Source organism: Solanum verrucosum, unplaced genomic scaffold, assembly GCF_900185275.1.
Source record: "Solanum verrucosum unplaced genomic scaffold, falcon-dt-bn FXZP01000125.1, whole genome shotgun sequence".
Taxonomy (NCBI): domain Eukaryota; kingdom Viridiplantae; phylum Streptophyta; class Magnoliopsida; order Solanales; family Solanaceae; genus Solanum; species Solanum verrucosum.
Window position 1 is genome coordinate 1,756,359 of NW_026019923.1, and position 23,079 is coordinate 1,779,437.

Here is a 23,079-nt window from a genome sequence, read left to right on the forward strand (position 1 = left end):
TATGGGTGTTTTCAATACTTCTCTCTTTTGACTTTGATACGAAAATTTTAAAAATAATAAATCTTGTAATATATTACAAAGATGTGTTTAATGTACGAAAATAATTTTTGTTTTTGTTTAAATATGTCAAGTGAAAAGTTAAACGTGTCTTGAGATAGTGTTAATAAAATGTAAGTTTCAAACCAGTCTTATGCCCTAACATTGAATTTGGGTATTTGTGATCTTCTATCAATTTTTATTTTAAGAGGTAAAATGTTTTGTGTAAGATTTATTTATAAGGACGATATTTTTACAATAAGAAGAAAATAAAATGATACACTTTTTGTTCATTTTTATTTATCTATATATAAAAATAATTATTCATTTTAAAAATCGAGACATAATTTGTGACTTGATTCCTACTTTAGCCTTCGAAAAAGTCATTTCTATAAGCAATTTTGAACAATTTTAAAGTTATTTTACTTTAACACTTCACCAACTTAGACCAAGTTTAAGATGACTTTGTGGATCATGCTTCAATGTATTATATATCAGTTGTCAATTTTGTCCTTGTCACAAAAATCTAAATGATGAGATAAGTTATTTAATCCAATATGATTTCAACATTTACATGTTTTTGATGAATAATTCAATTTATATGTATTATTATACAATACCTAAGTATTAATATACTAGTACAAAAAAGATTTTAAATGAGAGTTGACGATGAAGCTTATCTCCATCGTCTTACTAAATGATCATATGTTATTTTAAATTCATATCTAATATTTAAAGTTTGTCGATTTGATTTATACATTAACATTCCATATAAACTATCTAATTTTTTTGACCATAGTTATCATAATCTGTCAAAGGTGTCTTCATAGACTTCTAAGCAAATTAAAAATCATACGAGAAAATATTAGACCGTATTCTAAAATTTTGTAGGTTATTGCAAACGTTAGAGAGCTTTTATTTAGTTGTATTATTTCGTATTAATGTAGTATCTTATTTTTTGATTTTTACTACTATATATTGCTACATTTGCTCTGTTTATCTTGTTATTTTATTGTCATTATTTTTCTTTCTATCATGTTTTGTGGTTTATCGGAAACAACCTCCCTACTACACAAGGATAAGGGTAAGGTTGTACATACTATCCTTTTCGAACCTCACATATTAAACTACACTGAGTATGTTATGATTATTATAAGATTGAACGATATATGAATTATATTTGAATGTAAGGTTGTCCTAAAAGATAATTTCCGAAGGTTAAAAATGGAATAATTGTGTACACAAGTCCATATTGAGGCCCATTAAGTTGGGCTTGAATAGTAGATCTGATATTCTTTTGGGCCTTTAAAAAACCTAACAACAAATCCCCAATATATAAAGTTAAGTCTCATTAGGGTTTTATTTTTCTTCCATTGAAGTACCGCACCGGAGGAGGAGCTCGCCGCCGCAGCAACAACAACAACATCAGACATGGTGCTAAAGTAGGTTATCTTCTCTAAGTTGTAATTTTCAACAATTTTAGTATTTTGGAGAAACTCCATTTGATAATTGTATTGCTAGAAAGTTTATTTTACCATTTTCATTGGAGGTGAATCAGAAGTGTTTATAGGTTGATCCTTTCTGGGTTTTGCTGATTTGAGTTTTTATTACGTGGGAAATGGTCAAAAATCGAATCTTTATTGATTTTGCTATTGATTTTGGGAGATTTATGGTCATGTGTAGTGTAGATTGAAGTTTATTGTAGGAGGTAAAGAAGTTCTTGAAACCTTATGTTGTTTGGACTCTTGGAAAGTATTGCTGACTGTGTGTTGTGTCCTCCAAAAGTTAATTGGGTTTTTTACTACATGTGAAATGGTTAAAAATCAAATCTTTATAGTGTTCATCATCTTTTTTGGGTGATTTATGAACACGTGTAGTGTAGATTGGAGTCTATTGTAGGAGGAGAAGCGGTTCATGAATACCTATGTTGCTTGGACTCTTTTAAAGTGTGGTTGGGTGTGTATTGGATCCTATAAAAGTTAAGGTTTTTTTGATGATCCAACATGGGTGTGTCAGCAGTTTTGGAATGTTCAAGTAACATAGTTGACACCCCTCTATTGGTTAAATGTAGCTTCACGCTTCTTGGATCTTGTGTTTGATTATTTGGGTGTTTTGGAGGATCCAACATGGGGTGGCAGCATTTTTGAAAGGTGCAAGTAACACAGTTGAAACCCCTCTATTGATAAAATGTAACTTCGCTCCTCTTGGATCTTGTGTTTGGTTATATTTGGGTTTTAGTTATTTGGATTGATTAATGCACGATTAATATGAGAGTGGAGAAAATGGATGGGAAGAAGCATTGTTACTGTTAAGGTTTTGTCCTTGTATATTGATTCACTAAGAGGTTAAATTGGATGTACCTGAGTATTGTTTCTCTGATTATTGTTAAGCTAGCTTAATTGCTTGGTCAAAATGGAGATTAATGCACTGACGTTTATGTTTTAATGAGCTCCTTTTATACCTTATGTTATTTGATTAACCATTGAATGTGATGTTACAAATTGTTTTATACTCTTTGAGGTGTCCTGTAGTTCCCTCGATGTGGAATTTTAGTATATATATGACCACTACCTTTATTTTATTGAAGAAACTTCTAAAGACCTTGAGAGGATGACATGTTTTTGCTGCATTGCTTGCCTATATATTATTTCTGAGAATTGTTCAATGTTTTCATGATTCTGAATGGTTACAATTGATTCAGCTTTACACTGTCTGAAAAATGTATACACTGCCTATGATATATATCATTGACAATAAGCACAGATGATTTATGAACTGCCTTAACGGGGGAGGTACTTGCTGGTTGAATTTGTAATGATTCAGCTAGTCATTGGTTCTATTAGAGGAGTTACCTCTTCCTTGTGTTATTGATGACATGCCTTTACATTTGGTTTTGCCCCGGTCCTTTGTAGCATTGTAATTGATGACTCATTAGTTTTATTCTTATTTCCATTGCAGGACAGAACTCTGCCGTTTCAGCGGTGCCAAGATATACCCTGGGAGGGGAATCAGATTTATTCGATCAGATTCTCAGGTAATATGAAAACCCATTTCTTGGTGATGGTAGTTCAAGTGATTTGTGTACTGATGGTAGGAGACAAAGTCATGATTGCTTATAGTATTTTCTGGTCCTTGTAGGTGTTCCTATTTGTCAACTCAAAGTGCAAACATTACTTCCACAACCGCCTGAAGCCTTCCAAGCTTACATGGACTGCCATGTACAGGAAGCAGCACAAGAAGGTGAGTCCAGAATAAAGCATTTACAAGCTTCATTTTCTGAACTTAACGTTCTGCTTTCCACTTTGAATTTTTCCACCAACATTCCAACATTGAACGATACAACTTTGTGATGTGAAGTTGTACCCAGAGATTCACTTTGTTTACGTAGTTTATTGAGGAAAAATGTTTTACAGATTTTACCGCCTTTATGTTTTGCCATTTGATATGCACTATTGCCAATTTTAATTTGTTTTTCTTTTGTGCGTGTGCTCGGTAACATTAGGATATTGCACAAGAAGCTGTTAGGAAGAGGAGACGTGCCACAAAGAAACCTTACTCTAGGTCCATTGTGGGTGCAACCTTGGAGGTAATCCAGAAGAAGAGAGCTGAAAGGCCAGAAGTTCGAGATGCTGCCAGGGAGGCTGCTCTTCGGTGCGTATTAACCAAGCTCATATTTTGCCAATGTGGCTTTGTGCATCTTTTGAAATGGGATTGTTGACCATAGTAGTTTTATCTGCTGACGATGGACTGATTAGTTTGTTTGTTCGGTTTCTGCAGTGAAATCAAGGAAAGAATCAAGAAAACAAAGGACGAAAAGAAGGCCAAGAAGGCAGAGGTGGTGGCTAAGTCACAGAAAGCTGGAGGTAAGGGTAATGTGTCAAAGGGAGGATCAAAAGGCCCTAAGCTTGGCGGTGGTGGTGGAAAACGTTAAGCTATTGTTTATGTTGTTCTCTCAGTAGTGCTAGAGTGATTTTGCATCTTGATTGAGTGTAGCTATTCTGATCCACCAGCGTTTAGCGCACTCTGAAACAATATATTTCTGAATTTTGGGCTTGTTTTTCAAATATGCAGATTGCTTTACTTTCATCATTCTGTTATGATAATTATAATCTTGTTTCATTATGAGAAATTTATCTTCCTTGCAATGTATTGATGGTAGTATTTGCCTATAGTATACCCTCATTCTATTTTGTTTCTTTAAGAAAGTTCAATGAATAAAAGAAAGTTGGTGAGCAAAAACATCATTTGGTTGAACGGAACAAACTTCTTCAACTTGTTGAGAAGTGATGCATGATAGATAAAAAAGAACAAAGTAAGCATTTGTTTTGAAGTTCGATTAATTTAGTGTTGTGTCCTTCCATTAAAGCGGAAGTGATCCCAAATAATTTTGTTTTCTCCGAACCAAGTAGAGCATGCATGAAGAGTCAGATTCTTCTATTTCTACTTCCATGATGTAGCTATGTCATCGTGGACTTGAATAAGAGACCTCGTTTGTGAAGTAAATCTCCCAAATATTTTTGTATTTTTTCGAGCCAAAAAGAACATGCATGAGGAGTCAGATGCTTCTTCTGCTCTACTTTCCGAGTATAGCTATGTCATCTTGGACTTGAATAAGAGACTTCGTTTGTGAAGTAAATCGTTGCACCTACTATCTAAATATATTTTGAAAAGTAGGGAGTACAATGTTACACCTAATGTTCAAGTATGTGTCCTAATAACATACCTGGAGTTGAATGGTGGGAGACTAAAGAGCAAGCTAGAAACACACATTGTGTTAAAGATGTATATTTTTCTACCATGTTGTATATTTGAATAAAATTGCATCTTAGATCTTACAAGAACTACTTTTCATGTAATTTTAAATATCTTAAGTTTGAAATTTAAAAATATTAAATTAATTTAATTTAGCTACAAATTTAATCCTTGATAATCAAAACATGACAAGTATTTCAGACGAAGGAAGAACAATTTATTTCAAATAGATTTCTTTTTTATTATTTCACTCATGTAATCGTCTTTACAAATTTATATATTTGATGCCACGACAACGACTGTCTGTGAAGATTACGTATCATATCACAATTATAGGAAAGAATATTTTATTTGTACCTCTATTAAGGCCTGACAAGATTCAATCAAAATTCAAAATTTGAAAAAGTATTATAACTAATGACATCAATTAAACATCACCCATCTTATACTATATTAAAAAAAAACTGATGATATTAATGTCAATACAACAATAAGAGTAGTACAACCTTACAAATGACAAACTAATAAAAACCACTTAGTACTCCTAATCTTAAATATAACATCAACTTATCAAACTAAACTCTGCTACTACTCTATTCTCAATTTCTAATTAATCTGTCTTAGGTGCTAATTAAAGAGAAAATTAAACCTAACAAATTAATTAGAAGTAGCACAATTAAGTTAAATTAATCTCACTTCATGGATATGTTGGCAAAGTGGCCCAATAAGGTGGCATCACTGGATTAAGCCCATCTACAACATTATTAAAAACATAGCTACATTCAGCAATATTATTATTATTATTATTATTAATAATATTATTATTATTTTGATGGTTACTTATAGTAATTCCTCTTGTAATTGTCTTGTTGGAACTTGGCATTGATGTGCTTTCAACTGTTTCTTCACCTGATATTTCAGTGTAAACTGTGGAATTTACTTGTTTCTTTGTGGCTTGTTCCTTCAAAATTGCTCTTAATGCCAATACCTATCAAGAAAAAAAATTAAAAAAGAAAAGAGTTTAACTTCTGTACATTGACGGTGTAAAGGATTTGTACAATATAATAATAACAATAATATATACAGTGCAATTATATAAGTGGAGTCTGAAAAGGATAGTTTGTACGCCAGTAACATAAACCTTAGGGTGAATTTTGAACATTCTAAACCACTGAGTCAACTTCTAGTCTTATGTTCAAGGGATTCAAAATTTATTTAAACATACAAAAATAATACCTCATTTATACAATATAATTTTTTGTTGAGGGTGGTCGGGTGAATCGAACCCCTAGATTCCCCCTGGACCGTACGCAGTATGCACAATCTTTATCTTACCTTTTTAGAGGTACAAAGATTGTTTCCAATAGATCATCAGCTCAAGTAAAACATATAAATCAACATGTATACAATTTGAAATGTTCGAATAATATAGCCAAAAATACAAGAGAAATTACAAATAACCATCCATAATTTTTTTTTAAAGTTGGATTTGTGAACAACCTCTTGCAAAATATATGATAAAACTACGTATAATATCTAATGGTCCAAACCTTTCTTGGCAACGACAGAACCACTAGGTTTAAAGATATTCAACTGACATCTTTCACCGAAATACTATATTATGTATATAAAAAAAAACATTTCGTATATAGAAAATGATACATATATCTAGGTCACATGTTATTTTTTATATTATATAAATTAATTTTTGAACACTCTTAACGAAAATTATCATTTTTCGTTGTTCTTTGAAATATTAATATACATAAGTTAAATCTGAAAGAAAAAATGAACATGTACAAAATTTAAACTGCATGAGAGAGAATAATTTTTTTTTTTAATTCAAAAGAAAAGGAAAGGGAAAGAGGGAACAAAGTTGTATGATGTGTCAATTTCAATTTTTAATTTTATTACAAGGTTTTAATAGGGGACACAAAAATTTATTTTTAACATTTATTTATTTGCATTCAATTAAGCCCACCTTGCTTTAGAATGATGTGGACTACTGTAGTAAAAATTGTCTCCAAGTTAATTATGGCACCAATTATTATGAGTTCAATAAATATTAGGTATAAGTTCTTAACTTTAAAAATATAACGAGTTCAATTTTATTTTTTTTAAAAATAAATTCCATAAAGAAATAATTTTGAATTCGTATTTGAACCACAATTATATACTATGATTTTTAAGTTTCACAAAAATAGTTTTTTTGTCTTCTTCTTAAAATAGACAGGAAGAAAATTTGATGGATAGTTCAATACATGAAGCATCTCTCGTCTATGAAGGAGTCATATTCTAAGATATATATCAATGATTGATTTTATGATTTGAATTCATTAATTATATAGGTCACACAAAGTTACTACAATGGACTTTTACTTTCAGTATTGACCGGGACTTGTAACCTATAGGTCCTGGTAAATATTGAAATTTTGTGAGACTTTACAAGACATGTTCAATTCGAGTTGGGATTCTACAAGGTGTGTTCAATTTCAATTAGGATTCTTGGATGCTACTTAACCCTAAACCCTAGTTCAGACCTATATATAAAGGGTACTATATTCCCTTAAAAAGGCATCTCAAATATTCTGCAAATTCATGGAGTATTCATAAAGAGATCAAATCCAAATCAACCTAGTTCGAGAAATACGCTATTAACGACCTTGATTAGGGAGTAACAAAATTGTACCTACATATTTATCAATAAAATTATGTTTCTTCATTTTTTTTTTTGTGATTGGGATTTATAATTTTCTGTGACTGGGATTTATAATTTTCTGTGACTTTAAAATTTGTTGCAAACGGTCCGAACATGCAATTGTGCATGAATTGCATGGATATACAAGAAATTAAATGGAGAAAGAATTGTCACCTCATCTTGAAGCTTTTGTTTTTCCCTTGAAACAACATCATAGTCTTGTTTAAGTGAATCATAGAGTCTTTCAAGTTGTTTAGCCTTCCATCTAGCTCTCCTATTTTGGAACCAAACTGCAATTTGTCTTGGTTGTAATCCAAGTTCTTTAGCCAATTTCATTTTCCTGTCTGGATCAAGTTTTATCTCTTCTTGGAAACTATTTTCTAGTGACTCTAATTGATCACTTGACAACCTTTTCTTCTTGTCCAATTGATGTTGATTGAGTACAAAGTTGTTGTTGTTGTCCATTGTTGGGACTTGTACTCCACCATGTTGTGTTTGCATTGCATGCTTCATTTCCATACCTTCAAAAAAAAAAAACTTGTTATAATACGAGTTTAAGTTTTATACACTGATATTCTAAATCAATGAAAAGTAACATTATATGTTAGTTTCTAAGAATGATGTATAGTATATGAATAAATAAATAAAAAATTTGCTATTTTTTGTAATATATTTACCTTGATATTGGTCATAATTGTAGTTGTAGAGAAAATTGAGAGAATTATCAATAACTGGTCTTGAAACAAAAGGTCTAATATTTCCATTCCAATCCATATTTTTTCCTTCCTTCTAAACAAGGCAAAGTTTCAAGAAAACACACAAATTCTACCCCCTTCAATATATTGATAAATACTCTTTTCTTTTTCTAGTACTCAAAACAATGGACCACCTTAAAAAATAAAACAATTTTTAAAAAAAAGGGGTTTTTATGGTTTTGTCTTATTGATAAAGTTTGAAGACTTTCTTGGTTTGTTTTGAAGAAACAAAAGTGAAAAATGATAAGAAGATGTTGTAGGGAGAGTTTACTACACTTGTAGATATTATGTCAATTTGTGAAAGAGATAGTTAGAGTATAAAGAACTTGCGAGGGCTCTATATATGCTTCACTTTTTGGAGCAACTCATAAATACCACTCCCTCTTTTGGTTCTTGGATGTTCTTTATTTGGGACCTTGGGTGGGTGAGGGTACTATAGTGATATTAATTATACAAAAAAAATAAAATTATATATATATATATATATATATATATATTTATGATTAGTTATGAGGGTATCAATCTAAAGAAATATGTGATTTTTGTAATTTTGAAATAAGACAAGTTATCTGCTATTAAAGATAAAAATTATTCTCTATTTTTTATTTTATGTGGCATCGTTCTACTTGGTACGGTGCTTAAGAAAAAAAAAGCTCTAAAACAATCTTTGAATATCTGTGTGGCTGAAAATTATTTTAATTAAGGGTAAAAGAGGAATTTTAAAGTTAAATTATTTTCAATTATAGTAGGTTATATTATTTTTGGGACAGACTGAAAAGAAAAGGGTATCACATAAAATGAGACATAGAAAGTGTACATATGCATATGATAGTGTAAATATTTCTTACACGGAAGATACATATTATATGAATGAGTTTAAGTTATATACAACATTGTTATAATAGAGAGTTTTTTACACTGCATGTTATTGATCAATTGTAACGATTAATCTATTTTATTTTTTAGATTATAAATTTCTTTGTTTTTTTTTTCTTGGAGGCTTACCTATAAATTAACTTAAACTGTTAATTAATTGGGGAATTTTATTAGTGCTAAATTTCAAAAACAGAATTTGGACTCATTGATGTATATTTAAAGAACCATAAAATATGTGCATTCTTTATTAACTTAGGAGTTATTAATTGAGACTTAAAATCATATATGGGGTGAAAAAAATCCACTCCATATATTTTATTGGGGATTTAATTTAGTACTGTTAATATTTTTTGGGACCTTGAGTGGGTGTACTATAGAGATATTAATTAATTGGGATTTAATTTAGTGTTAAATTTCAACAGGAAAAAATTAACTCCAATGGTATGTTTAATTAAAGACCATAAAATTTGCACTTCCTTCATTAACTAGCTAGGAGTTATTGAGATCATTTAATCCTATATGAAGTAAAAAAAATCCTAATTCATCAAGTGAAGTGGTAAAAGAAATTAAAAGATGGGAAATAGATTGAGATTTTAAAATTTATGATTTTTATAGTAATTTTGGGTTTATTATAATGACTAGATTTGTAGGCAAAGTTTATAGATATTTAATAATTTTTTTAGTATATAATAAAGTCTGTGAAAACTACTAGGTTTATGTGAATTCGCTTTCGACTTTCTAGATTCAACATATATATACACATAAAGTCTTTGGGAAAAGATACTAGACTTACCGTGAATTTGTAAACCCCCCCCCCCCCTCCCCCACCCCACTCCTAAATTTACCCTTGGATTTACCTTATGTACACGATAATATTGTAAATAATTTTTACACATATCAGCATAATTTTTCATGCTATAACAAGTTGTCTATCCGTATTCTCCACATTACTAGTTATTTTGAATAATTTAATAGTGTAAAAATCTCTTTACTTTATCTGTGTAAATATAAAAAGTAAAACGCAAAGACACTTTGTATACTTATTGATGCACCTTAACCAGAGAAGAACTAAAGGAGCAAAAAGGCATCATTCAAATTCTTCAATTGAAAAATCACACTATATGAATATATAAATTTTATTTATTTTATTTTATTATGTATAATATATGATAAATTTTCTTAATACAAATAATGTATCCATCACTCATCTTTGAGTAAAACTTGAATTATTATTTTTCTGGGAGTGAAAAAAAGGATATATCAAAAGTCACCATCTAGAGGAGTGAAGTAGGTCTCGAGTTTCTGTCATGGATATGAAATTGTCTTGATACAAAGAGTGCTCTAACTTTAAAATGAAATTTTTCGACACAAATCCAAACTAATCAGACTCTAAATCCGATATATAAGTCACCATCTAGGGGGAGTATATGGTCCCCTACAAGGCCTAAAAAAAAAAGAGACAAGATGCCTTGAGCTATTTTCACGCCTATTGTCTTTTTTTTTTTTTTTATCTTTCTGACAAAATTAACAACTTTCTCCTTCCCTCTTTAGTACTTCTACTTCTTAGTACTTGTTTTCTTCTATATGCACCAATATTGAGTGCTCTTTTCTGTCTATTTGTAAGAAGATCATGAGGTTAAAGTTCACAAAAAAACAGTATTAGCAAGAGACAAATAATGTCTCTCTAGGGGGGGCGGAGCTACAGGGAGGGAGGCAAGAGGTTCAATTTTGAATTTTGTTCGTTAGAAAATTATACTGTATGTATGTATTAATAAGACAAATTATAATTTTTGTGGTTATGTATAGACTATTGGATTTTCTTGACATAAGATTAGATTATCATAGTGTAGTAGTAAAGGAGTCACTTTTCTGAGGAGAAGATTATCCTAATGTAGTAGCAAAGGAGTCGCTATTAAAAAAATGTGATTTTTTTAAGGAAAGTTCTATTAATGTGAAATTAGGGACGGAGCTAAGGGACACAAGAAAATTTTGTTGAACTGTATATACACAAGGTCAAGATTATTCTATATATAATATAGTATTGAATCTTTTCAAACTCTTCCTATATTTATTCTTTTATATTTTGAACATGACAGAACTGTCATTTCAATTATGAGTTCGACAAAACTCATTATCTTTGAGGTAAATAAATATTTATGTTAGAAAATAGTCTTAATATATATAACTAAATTATCAAAAATTTAATAACTTTGATTTTCCAATCTTAGCTTTGCCTCTAATTAAAATCCTCTTAGATTAGTAAAAAATCCGGCTTCATCACTATGTGCAACAAGTTTTTACACGGATTGCCTATGACCTTTAGTTTTTGCCCTTTAAATCAATAGTCTTTAATTTTTGTCCTTACTTTTCATTTACTAAAAATTTATAGGTTAAAATATTTTTAACCATGACTTAATTTTGTAAGGCAAAAGTCCTTGTCCGACAAAAGTTTTTTTAAACAAAAAAGACATAACTTTGTGAGTTCTTAAAGTAAAAACTTATCCCCATAATACATAACTCACGCCTAGCGTTTTTTTTTTTTTTGCCTTATAAGACATAACATGTGTCTTATTTACTTTTTCTTCGATTTCAAGTTTATTTTTTTTATTACTCAAAGTGTTAAAAACAATTGAAGACCATCTTAAAATAGAGACATTCATGTGAATGGCTTTACATGTCATTTAACATTGAGTCATTATTTAGCCTATCTCAACCCAAATAAATCGTGAAACCAAATTGTATAATAACCTATTTTATTTACTTTATTCATATTAACTCGCTTAAATTCAGTTCAAATCGTTCATTTACCGCGACTAGTCATACCTTAGGAAGATGACAAATTGATGAAAGGGGTCATTGATTAAAGCAAAGGAGGAAAAAAAAAAGTGTAAATGCATCAGAAATATGGTAAGGAACGAGGTAGTAGTGGTTAATAATAAATAAAAAGAGTAATGAATTGTTCTGCTGCTGCTGCTGCTGCCTAAAGGCCAATGGGTAGGTCTCCTATAATAAATGAACTTGCATACAAAATATATTGATTTTTTTTTCCTCTTTTGTTTTTAGTGAGTGTTCGATTTTTATATTAGAATCTAAAGCGTATATTGATCGGTTTGATTCTATTCAATTTATTAATTTTTAATTTGTAAATGTGTTTTATAATGGTTTGATATCGATTAAACAGATAAGAAAATACTCATATGATCATATTTTATATGATGTTCATAAAATGGAAATAGAAGTAAGGATAGAAGTGCCAAATTTATAAATTGATCATTTTTGTATAGAATAGAATTGATCGAATTTCTTATAAAGACTTGTGTAAGAACTTGCGAAATTAATTGTTTGTCAAATCTAAAATTGAGAAGAGAGAAGGTAATACTAATTTATGTCGAGAAGAGAGAAGGTGTCCCAATAGAAAGGAAGAGGCTGGTTTGTGTTGCCTATGGACGAAAGTAATACTAAAATTTACGAAATAAAGTTGGTAAAATGTTAAAGTCATAGTTATATAATTAGGAGTAAAATAGTAATTTTAATAGAATCTTATTGGGTTATCGATTTAACCATTAACTAAAATAATAAAATTAGAAATCGAATCGATATTGACAATTGAGTTGTATTTCCTTTTTGGTTCAGTTTATTGGTTAAATCGATTTTTGCACACCCCTATTAGAGTCCGTCCAAATTTAGATTTCCATTGAAAAATTTCACACTAGTGCTATGTCATTGTGTTCATCATCCAAAATGGGCCTCGACTGAATCATAATTTCCGTCTTAAAGTTTTATATTGAGGGTTAGACGTTTCCTAACAAAGACGATCTCATACAAAATTAAGATTTAAACCTCAGACCTCTGATTATTAAACAATACTTATCACTCCACCATAACTCATAAAAATGTCAGTCAGATACACTAAGCTCCTGGTATGTGAAGGATCCGAAAAAGGACCAGACCCCATAAGGGTCTATTATACGCCACTTACCAAATATTTCTACAAGAGACTATTTTCACAGCTCAAATATTCATGATCTCTTACACGACAACAACCTTACTAGTTACATCTAGGGGTGTTCACGGTTTGGTTTGGGTCGGTTATTGGTCAAAACCAAAACCAAACCAACTTAATCAGTTTTAAAATTATCAAAACCAAACCAAACCAAATATAATATACATTTATCGGTTTGGTTGTTTTCGGTTTTGGTTTGGTTTGGTTATTAACCATACATAAAAATAAAAGAAACAATTCATTCAAAACATGAAAAAAGTGACAACAATCCATTCAAACAAAAAAAATAGTTAGAATGAGTGGCATTACAAAACTTTCAATCATTGAATTTACTGAATAAAACTTTAAAATTCACTATTTTGGCATAGAAGGAAGAGTCAATGACATTTTCAGACCCACAAAGAATTTGCATAGATGCTCATATACATGAAACCAATAAGAAAAATGTTCTCACCCTGAACATTTTTTCTTTCATAAGTAAATTATAAATAAATTTTGATGAAACATATATAAAATCTTTAAAATTGTTTACGAATATAATATATTATGTATGTATAATAATAAAATTTATGTATATAACTTGTTGGTTCGGTTCGGTTATTTCTTCGATTTTTTTTGAACAAAACCATAATCAAACCAAATACTATCGATTCTTAACAATCTAAAACCAAACCAAACCAAAACCCAAATTAAATCGGTTTGGTTTAGTTTTTCGGTTTGGATCGGTTTTTATCCAAGCCATGAACACCCCTAGTTACATCAAACTCCCCTTCAAATGTATTAAGCATGAATTGGAAGTATGCACCAACAACCATGCACCTACCAAAAAGAATTACTTATCACTTTACCACAATTCTTATGGATACAAATATTAAATTTCTTAATTTTTTGTTTCTCAACCGATACTCAATTTTTACATTGTATATCTACATACTAAATTTAAATTTGCATCGAAATATCCCATGTTAGGAATAAATCTCCCTAACAAAGACTATAACATATCCAAGACGGTATTAGTATAAACAAATATTTATCAGTCCACCACAATCGATTAGTCAATTTGATGAACCTTCCTTTTCACTTACACATAAAAATTTAACACACAGAGAAACAGTCTTTTTTCTTGGCTAGTTATGTATAAAGATCAGTAAGTGGACCTGTATCATGAACACATATAATTAATATTCAATATTTATATTATATATATATAACAGAGGGGAAGAAGAAATTAAATTAAAGGGTACTGTTAGAATCCCAAAAAAAAATGTGACCAACAGACTGAAATGGGGTTTGATAGGTATAGAACGTTACAAATTGTACGTCATAAACCTTCATTAGTTAAAAGGACACAAACACAGTAAAAATAATAATAACGAGTTTAAATTTTATATATTGACGATGTAAAAAGGACACTAACATTGTCACCTAAATGGTAAGATTGTGCCACCGGAAACTCTTAGGAAGTGAGTAATTTAAGTTTGATATAAAATATATATATAGGCATAATATGCCCTTTAATCTGGTCTTATCTTACATTTATAGAGTTGAACAAGTAGACATTCGCGTCCTATATGACAATTTGCGTCCTACACGACATTTTACATGTTGTTCTATGTGTAGTATGTCACATAAGATACATGTATCTATTTGTTCAACTCTATACAAGTATAAATGTCTACTTGTGTATATATACACAAGATTGAAAGATATAAATATCAGCTGATGGCAAGTTAATATTAATATATTTATGTATTATGACTAAAATATATATTAGACATTATCAGGTCATGTAAAAGGTAACAAATACCTAAAAAATTTAATTTTATATTGAATAAGGTGTAGGTCTTAATTCTTTAGTCTCATCGAATAATTTTGCATCATTTCGATATTTATGTCCTTGCTTCAAAAAAACGTTGATGGACCATAAAACAAAAGTTTTTACCATGTTTCAACTTTTTGGATAGAGTGCTTATGTTGTAACAAGGGCATGCAAATTGACCATTAGTATGTTATCTTGATAGAGAATTATATGCTGAAAAATTGTTTATGGTCCACATGAGAATACATAGCTCGCATTTGAAATGTCTTCTTAGTAAAAGACATCATATATTTAAGTTTTTTGGACCCATAAATTATTTAACTCTTCTATTAAAGGTTTCAGGAAAAAAATTAATATTATTTTCAAGTTTTTTGGACCCAAAAATTAAATAAAGATAAAATGAAGAACTCTTATTTCATACATAATCATGGTGAAAATTTATATGGTACAGACACTAGATAGTCGATTGCATGACATGACATGATATTATTTAAAATATATTAAAATTTTAAAATATTATATAAAGTTTAGTCAATTTTGACAAATTTTGTCATATGTTTCTTCCCATATATCATACACCTCCAAGGTGTTTTAAAATGAATAAACATTGACCTATGTTCATCAAAAAGACACTGTAAAACACTTCTAAGTAAATCTAGATAGGTGTTCAAATATACATTGGTAACTAATAAAATTGACTTATGCTCATCAAATATACATTCAGATATAGACTTATAAATCTAATATTTGAAACTTTAAATTTACGATTTTCAACTATAATTTTGTGAGTTTGAATTTAATTTTAAAATAACAAAAGTTTTTTGTAAACTTTGGCTATTCTTTGAGTATGAGTCTTAAAAACAATAATTTGTGCACTTCACACTTTAACTATCTGGTATCTGAAAGTTGACTAAGTTCTATTAACTCGAATTCACTCGGGGGTAAATTGACTAAAAAGATAAAAACATGTTCCATCAAAAAGTTTTTATTCCTTTTTTCCAAAGAATATAATAAAAAATTTGTTTGGACCTAAGTGGTCTTTCTTGTTGGACACATTATTTGACTTGCCTAGCTAGCTAGGAAGCATAATTATATATTTGAGCAAATGTGGTGGCAATTTAATGTCATGTACTTATTCAATTTCAAATGCATTCACATAAGCTCCTCTATAATTAATTCATTTGGGTACATTTATCTATTTCATTCTCATACAAGTTTGGAAAAAGAAGAAATTTTGGTTTTCAAATTTTACATTAATCGAACAAATGCATCTTTACACAAGAAATAAAAAAGTTGGTGAAAAGAATCATTAATAAAACTAATAAAAAAGTAGTTGTCACAAACTTTGAGGATACTTCAAAATGATTAAGGTGGAAAGGGAAAAAAAAGTGTTAACTCCTACATAACTAGTGAAAAAAAAAAGGAAAAAAAACTTACACACACATTAATATTTATAGTTATTGAATAATATAGAACATGTGTCTTTATATAATAAAAGATTGTTATCAATTAATTATAATTAATTAATACACATTCTTATATCTATTTTATTTACTAGCTTCATGATAAACTAATTTGGAATTCTTATATTGTATAGCCTTCTACCAAGATATACATATTATATACATAATTAATGTATATGTATTGTATATTGACTAACGGCTATAATTATTTTTAGCTGAGCGGCCAGATGTTCAAAAATCCTAAAGTAATTTTTTAACCTCATTAGTACTCCACTAAAAGCCCCCCCCCCCCCCCACAACCAACACACACACACACACACACATATATATATATATATGAAGTGGATTAAATTCAACCTTTCATTTTCTATTGTTTCCCACTTGAATCGTTCCGACTAATTTTTTTAGCAATTAAAAATACTTTTTACTAAAGATGATTTCATTTGTAAAGCTCGAAATCAAAATATCTGATTAAAGAATGAATGGAAGTATGGGTAAAAAAGGGTGATTGGTATTGTAAGTTAGTTGGTAGAGAATAGTGTTTGTTCCATTTATTTCAGTGAAATTGATTTTGTGGGCTAAGAAGTTAAGTATATATAGGGTATACTATTCTAAGTTTTAGAGTCAACACTAAAAATAGTACTTCCTATTTTTTGGTACAAAAAACTACTGCTATAATATATCATTTCTAAATAGGGCAGTAATTAATAAATTAGGTAGTAGTTGGATCTCTTGGGATAAATTTCTTCATCCTTATCCCTATAATTTAAAAAATGATAGTACTAGTATTCCTAATACATATTTTAAGTAATTTCATTAGGAGAATTCCTTTAGTTGGTGAACAAGTTATATCGAGATTATAGTGATAAAATTATAATATGAGGATTAAATAATAACATGATTATTTATTGAATAAATTTTGTTTTTATATGTTAAGTTTATTGGATTAAAAATGAAATATACATTGTATATCAGGTTGTGAGGCTTTTTCTTTGGGTGTTTTTTTATTTGTATTCCTGTTTTTTTAAAAGAGCAACTAAATCATTGAACCAGACAGACACAAGTAGCGCTTGGTCGTCTTATCAATCATTGAAACACAAGCTTTAATATAAATTATGTTTTGATTTCATACTAGATAAGTTGGGATAAACTTTTATTTTCAATTTAGTCTTCGATCTTCCGAAAGGCAATGGGCAAAGAGTCTCAAGGAAGGGCATCTTGGTAATTTTGATGCTTTACTCCAAAATTGTTATCCCACGTAGTATTAATCATAAGTATGGTGTAACTAATACGAGAATTGATAATCCAGAATAGATAGAATCAACTAAATGCAAAATAAAATAATCTAATATTTTATTTTAAAATTATTATTCTTTATTTCACGAATCAGACGACCCCCGAAGGATTAGTCTTTTAACTTCTATCAGATAATGATTTTAAATGTGAGAAACTAAATTATTATGTTACTTGTAATATTGTTATCCTAGGAAATAATTATAATGTATCTACTTAGGCCCTTCTATTGTGTACTGTCTATTCTACTAGAGCCTTCAACTAATTAAGTACTAAAATAGATTCATATTTAGAGTATTCTATTAGATTCTACTAACTATTTAACCTATAGAAAAGGACAATGCTTGGACTGCTTAAGGTTTAAGTTATATGTATTGACGATATAAATAATAACATTTATGATTACAAACTTATCAAGCAAGGAAAAACTTTTTCTATGAGATAAAAATATAATGCTAATTAGAAGTAGAAAAATCTTCGAAAGATGTTTGTTATAGTTTCATCGATAGTTCAATTAGGTTTTGACACACAATTAATAGTGTTAGTATGTCACTCAGTCTCACTTCGATTGCAAAGACTTTCTTAGTAATTGTATGCCTCAATAACACAAAATATAAATTTCGTTTTTCATTATAAAACTTGGTCAAACATCTGAAAAATGAGGGGACAATATTCATGCAATATATGTATCAAAGTTAATACCGTCATGTTAAAAATATATCTTCATTTACCAAAAGGTGGTAAAATTTCGTGTTATTATGAATCAAATTACATCACATGCTTCATCGTCGATTCCTTTTAGTTTCGAAATAGACGGCTTTTACTCTTTTATCGTCTCAATTTACGTGATATTTAAATTATGACTTATTTTAATTGAGTGTTTTAATTCATAGTAAAATGTTCCTATTAAATACTATTTTTGTGTGTATTCTAAAACGTTTATTAGATAGTTAAGTCAATTGCATAAAATATGATATCTCCTTTAATTAAATATATCAATCTTAATTGGAACATGCTTAAGAATTTACGACTTGTTATGCTATCTTATCTCATCTATGTAATGAGCACTTGAGAACAAGCGCAAAAATCTTTCGAAAATATAAATCAGAAGTGTTTAATATAAACACTTTATCAAGTGCTCAATTAAAATAAATTATATACAATTCAAATATCTAAATAAATTATCGATAAATTTAAAAGACCATTGACGTACAAGCCTACAAAATTTTAAAAAAATATTTGGGACCATATAATTAATCCAAATTTCAAATCATCACAGCTAAGAGGACTACAAAAATCTAATCAAACTTCAACAATTAATTTAATCCACAACGTGTTGCCTATAATGTTATATAGGCCTAATGTGACATAATTTTTAACAAGTAAAATGGTCCATATGCTATTTCAAAGTGTTTAATTATCAACCACAAAATTAATCTTTCTACAAAGGTACATTTTTTTATTTTTTAAAAAACAAAAGTACAATATTTGTTAATTTAATTTCTTCTCTGGATTTTCTGCTATTTATTATTATTAATATATTAAAAGAAGTTGAAAGGATCACATATTAATGAGATATTATGATGCGCCTCAAACATGAAGTAGCCCACAAAATGCATGGTCCTCTTTTGTACTAAGGAAATATTACCCCCATCTTATATTTATCATCATACGTAGATTCAAAATTTAAAATTTATGCATTTTAATTTGATCAAACTAGTTCATAGATTGTTTTAGTTATTTAAGTCATAATTAAAAATATAAAAAATGGCTCCTCTACTATTCAACGAGGAACGCTTTTATCCTTCGATAGAAAAATGACAGTTTATACCCTTTGCCGTGATAAAAAGTGGGACATTCACTACGAGTAATGGAGGCTTTTCTCATCGCAAATCGATCAGAAATTCATGATTTTTCCCATCGAATCAACTCACTAGAAAAATATCGGATGAAAAATAGATTCTTACTGAAATAGTCATGAGAAGCTTTCTAATTTTTTTTTGTGTAAAAACATTACTATTTTCTCATTTCTCTTTTCTCATTAATTCAATCAAAATATGTGTAGAACATGAAATTTAATTGTACTTTATGTGATGATCAATATAATTTCGATTTTTGAATGCTCAATCTTTGTCAATATAATATTCCTGATTATTCAAACCTTAATCAAATAATATATTCATCTATTCTGAATTTACAGTTAGAAGGAATTTAGTTGAAGCATAAATGCAAAGTAGTAAGTAGCTATTTGCTTGTCCTTTAATTTCTTAATATATAGTTAATATTTGCAAGTATATATGCCTTTACTATCAAAGGACAAGCCGCCCATAATGATGAAATCTTCACGTACACATTAAATATATATTGTTTTCTCGGTTTCAATTTATCTGTCTTATTTTGATTCGATACAAACTTAAAGAAAGTAATATATATATATATATATTAAATTTTATAATATTAAGTTAAAGATAGGTACAAAATCAAATGGTCTTAAATTGTCACATGTAAAATTGAAATTAAAGAATTGTCAAAAAAAGTCTTTTTTTAATAAATTGAAAAAAAAAGATAAATAAATTAAAACGAAGAAAGTACAATTTTTTTCTCCCTGCTTATCTATTGTACTTCTACATACACAACACTTCCTGATTAATAGGCTCATGCCTATAAATAAGTGATAATAATATATAAAAATATATATTATGTATTTATTAAATTGATATAAATATGAGAAAATTGTATGAAATAACAAATTATCAATTCAAAATAAATGTTATAACCACAATTTCATCTAAGTTTAATTCATAATAAACACTTTGTCATTCGTCTCTTTCCCCAGAAATATCGCTCACCACTCTCCCTGGATCTCGCTTGCCTCTCTCACTTTATACAAACACAAATGTATAAATTATATTTGTGTTTGTATAAAGCGAGAAAAAATTGTATATACAAATACAAATGCATATCTCTTCGTCCTATACACTTATAATTATACAATACAAATCCTCCCCTGCCCAGTTCTCTTTCGCTTTTCTCTCTCTCGCTTTATACAAACACAAATTATACAAAATACAATGTATAATTTGTTTTTGTATAAAGTGAGAGAGATTTGATATACAAACACAACTGTTTTAACTTGATTCAATTGTATACGAATTCAAATTTTATGCAGATCTACAAACACAAAGAACATATACATATACAAATGTAATTTTCATAGACACGAACGCCTGATTTATACAAATCACTGTGATTTATACAAATCAGATGCCTGCGATTTTATACAATCATATGTTACCTGCGATTTTTATACAAATTTGATGCTCCATAGCAAACTATGTTTGCTATGATAGTTTGCTATGGAGCGCAAATAGCAAAACCATAACTATAGAGCACTAATATAAATTTTTATGTTTGTTAAACCTAAAATTTACACATATTTATTTACTCAAATATTAATGTGTGTAAATTTTAATTGCATGGAAGATATTTTGATCTTGGTTGATCTGCCCAAGGGATGGATTACTTCTTTATAATGATAGTGTTTGGATTAGGTATTTGTAAAGTTTTATAGGTTCAATATTTTTATGATTTTTAATATTGAATCTAGTATATTTTAAAATTGTGGAATCATGTCTTTTTTTTTTTTGGTAATTTTATAGAATTTTTATATATAAATTTATACTTCATATCAAAAGTATTGAATTCGTATAAATCTGATGTTGATAAACTCTATCCGATCCTATTAATGTATAGATCAATTTACTCATATTTCGATTAATTAATTGGTGATTAACACTAATTATCTAGGTTAGTTTATTAGTACTTTGGCTATTTAATCATTATTCTGCTTCTTACACTATTATATAGGTATCATAACGTGGCAAGTTGAAATTTTCATTATGATATTCAAAATATAAAGATGTGAACACATAAAGAATCTAACATTTCAATATTTACTATTTGTTTTGACTTTATACATAAAAGATGTAATTTTTACGGTGACTAGTTTAAATTAGATGAAGAAAAGGTCACCCTATTATTGTTATTACTTTTTTGTAGTACTGGAGGTCGATGATTAGGATAAAAGATTAATAGGTACATAGTTGAACGTTGTTTAATTTCTTTATCAATTTGATTATTACTATTTATTATTATTCCTCTACTATCTTATTCTTCAATTTAGTATTACATGTTCTCTCCTTAGCTTCAATTATAGTACTATCACATGTTCTCTCCTTAGCTTCAATTATAGTACTATCGGTTGCTACTACGTTTCTCTTCTTTGTTATTTTTCAGTATGGTTTCTTCATTATTATATTTACTTTACATACTTAATTTACATTATGTATTGCTTGATTCGAAGGGCTACTGAAAATAACCTTTCAATTTTTTTCCGATAGAAATAAAATTACGTACACATTAAACTCTTCGAACCTTTTCCCAAGATAGGGATAGATTTACACAGGAGCTGGAACATCAAAAAGACAGCTACTTAATAATCAGTGAAGTACTGTTCAAGGTCACATGCACTATACAATTTTCTAAAGGGAAAAAGGAAAAATATATCTCCAAACTATCGTAAATGGTATGTACATACCCTCCGTCATACTTTTGAGACATTGATGCCTCTGCCGTCCAAAAACTAGAGCATAGTTACCATTTATACTAACGGACATACACGTGTCATAATCTTATCCATCAACCCAACATTTATTAAATATCGGATCGATGGATAAGATTGCGCCACGTGTCCATGTTTAGTCTTCTATTAGAGTGAAGGGCATATATGCTCTAATTTTTTAACGGTAGGGACACCAATGTCCCAAAAGTATGACAAACAGTATATGTATACTATTAACGATAGTTCGAGGATATATTTGTCATTTTTCCCTTTTCTGAAATCTAAACCACATTTCAAAAGAGTTGTTACAAATTAATGAACAAAAAGGTCTAGAGGAACGTGTTATGGTTGCTATTCTTTGAGTGCGCATAGTATAAACTTGTTTATATGCCATAGCTTATCAATTATATAAAAGATATAAAGCACACTACACAAATCTGATATAACGAGCTCAACTTAAAATGTGTTAGTAGGGAGATTTGAGCACAACTAATGCTACAACCAAACACTTCTGTAGGCCTCCCACAAGGTAACGGAGGCGTGCAGCCTCCCACAAGGTAACGGAGGCGTGCAGAGGTTTCTCAGGCCAGATAGAGATTAATGCTCAAATGCAGGGAGTTTGACAGCAAGACCCACCCATCAAACAGAAACAAAAATCGACTATAGTTCTCTCGAACAGGGACAAAAGTCGACCTTAGTGATCCAACGGTGCCAGGCTCCACTTTCAAGCCTAGCAAATAATCTCAGTACCTTCCTTCTTCAG

At 29.3% G+C, this 23,079-nt stretch overlaps 3 protein-coding genes across 3 annotated transcripts in view; 2 read left to right on the plus strand and 1 right to left on the minus strand.

Annotated features, from left to right (window-relative positions):
- LOC125824718 (enolase) overlaps positions 1-23,079 on the plus strand; it is a 233,916-nt gene that overhangs the window by 4,758 nt on the left and 206,079 nt on the right. The gene's annotated exons all lie outside the window — the stretch shown is intronic.
- On the plus strand, positions 1,344-4,181 carry LOC125824824 (60S ribosomal protein L24-like). The gene is made up of 5 exons (XM_049504180.1): positions 1,344-1,478; positions 2,995-3,070; positions 3,175-3,276; positions 3,539-3,687; positions 3,814-4,181. The coding sequence occupies exons 1-5, from the start codon at positions 1,468-1,470 to the stop codon at positions 3,965-3,967; spliced, it is 492 nt and encodes a 163-aa protein (XP_049360137.1). The 5' UTR covers positions 1,344-1,467; the 3' UTR covers positions 3,968-4,181.
- On the minus strand, positions 5,391-8,533 carry LOC125824785 (putative homeobox-leucine zipper protein ATHB-51). The gene is made up of 3 exons (XM_049504136.1): positions 8,164-8,533; positions 7,661-8,007; positions 5,391-5,776 (listed from the first exon to the last, which is right to left on the minus strand). Exons 1-3 carry the CDS (start codon positions 8,258-8,260, stop codon positions 5,486-5,488), a joined length of 735 nt encoding a protein of 244 aa, XP_049360093.1. The 5' UTR covers positions 8,261-8,533; the 3' UTR covers positions 5,391-5,485.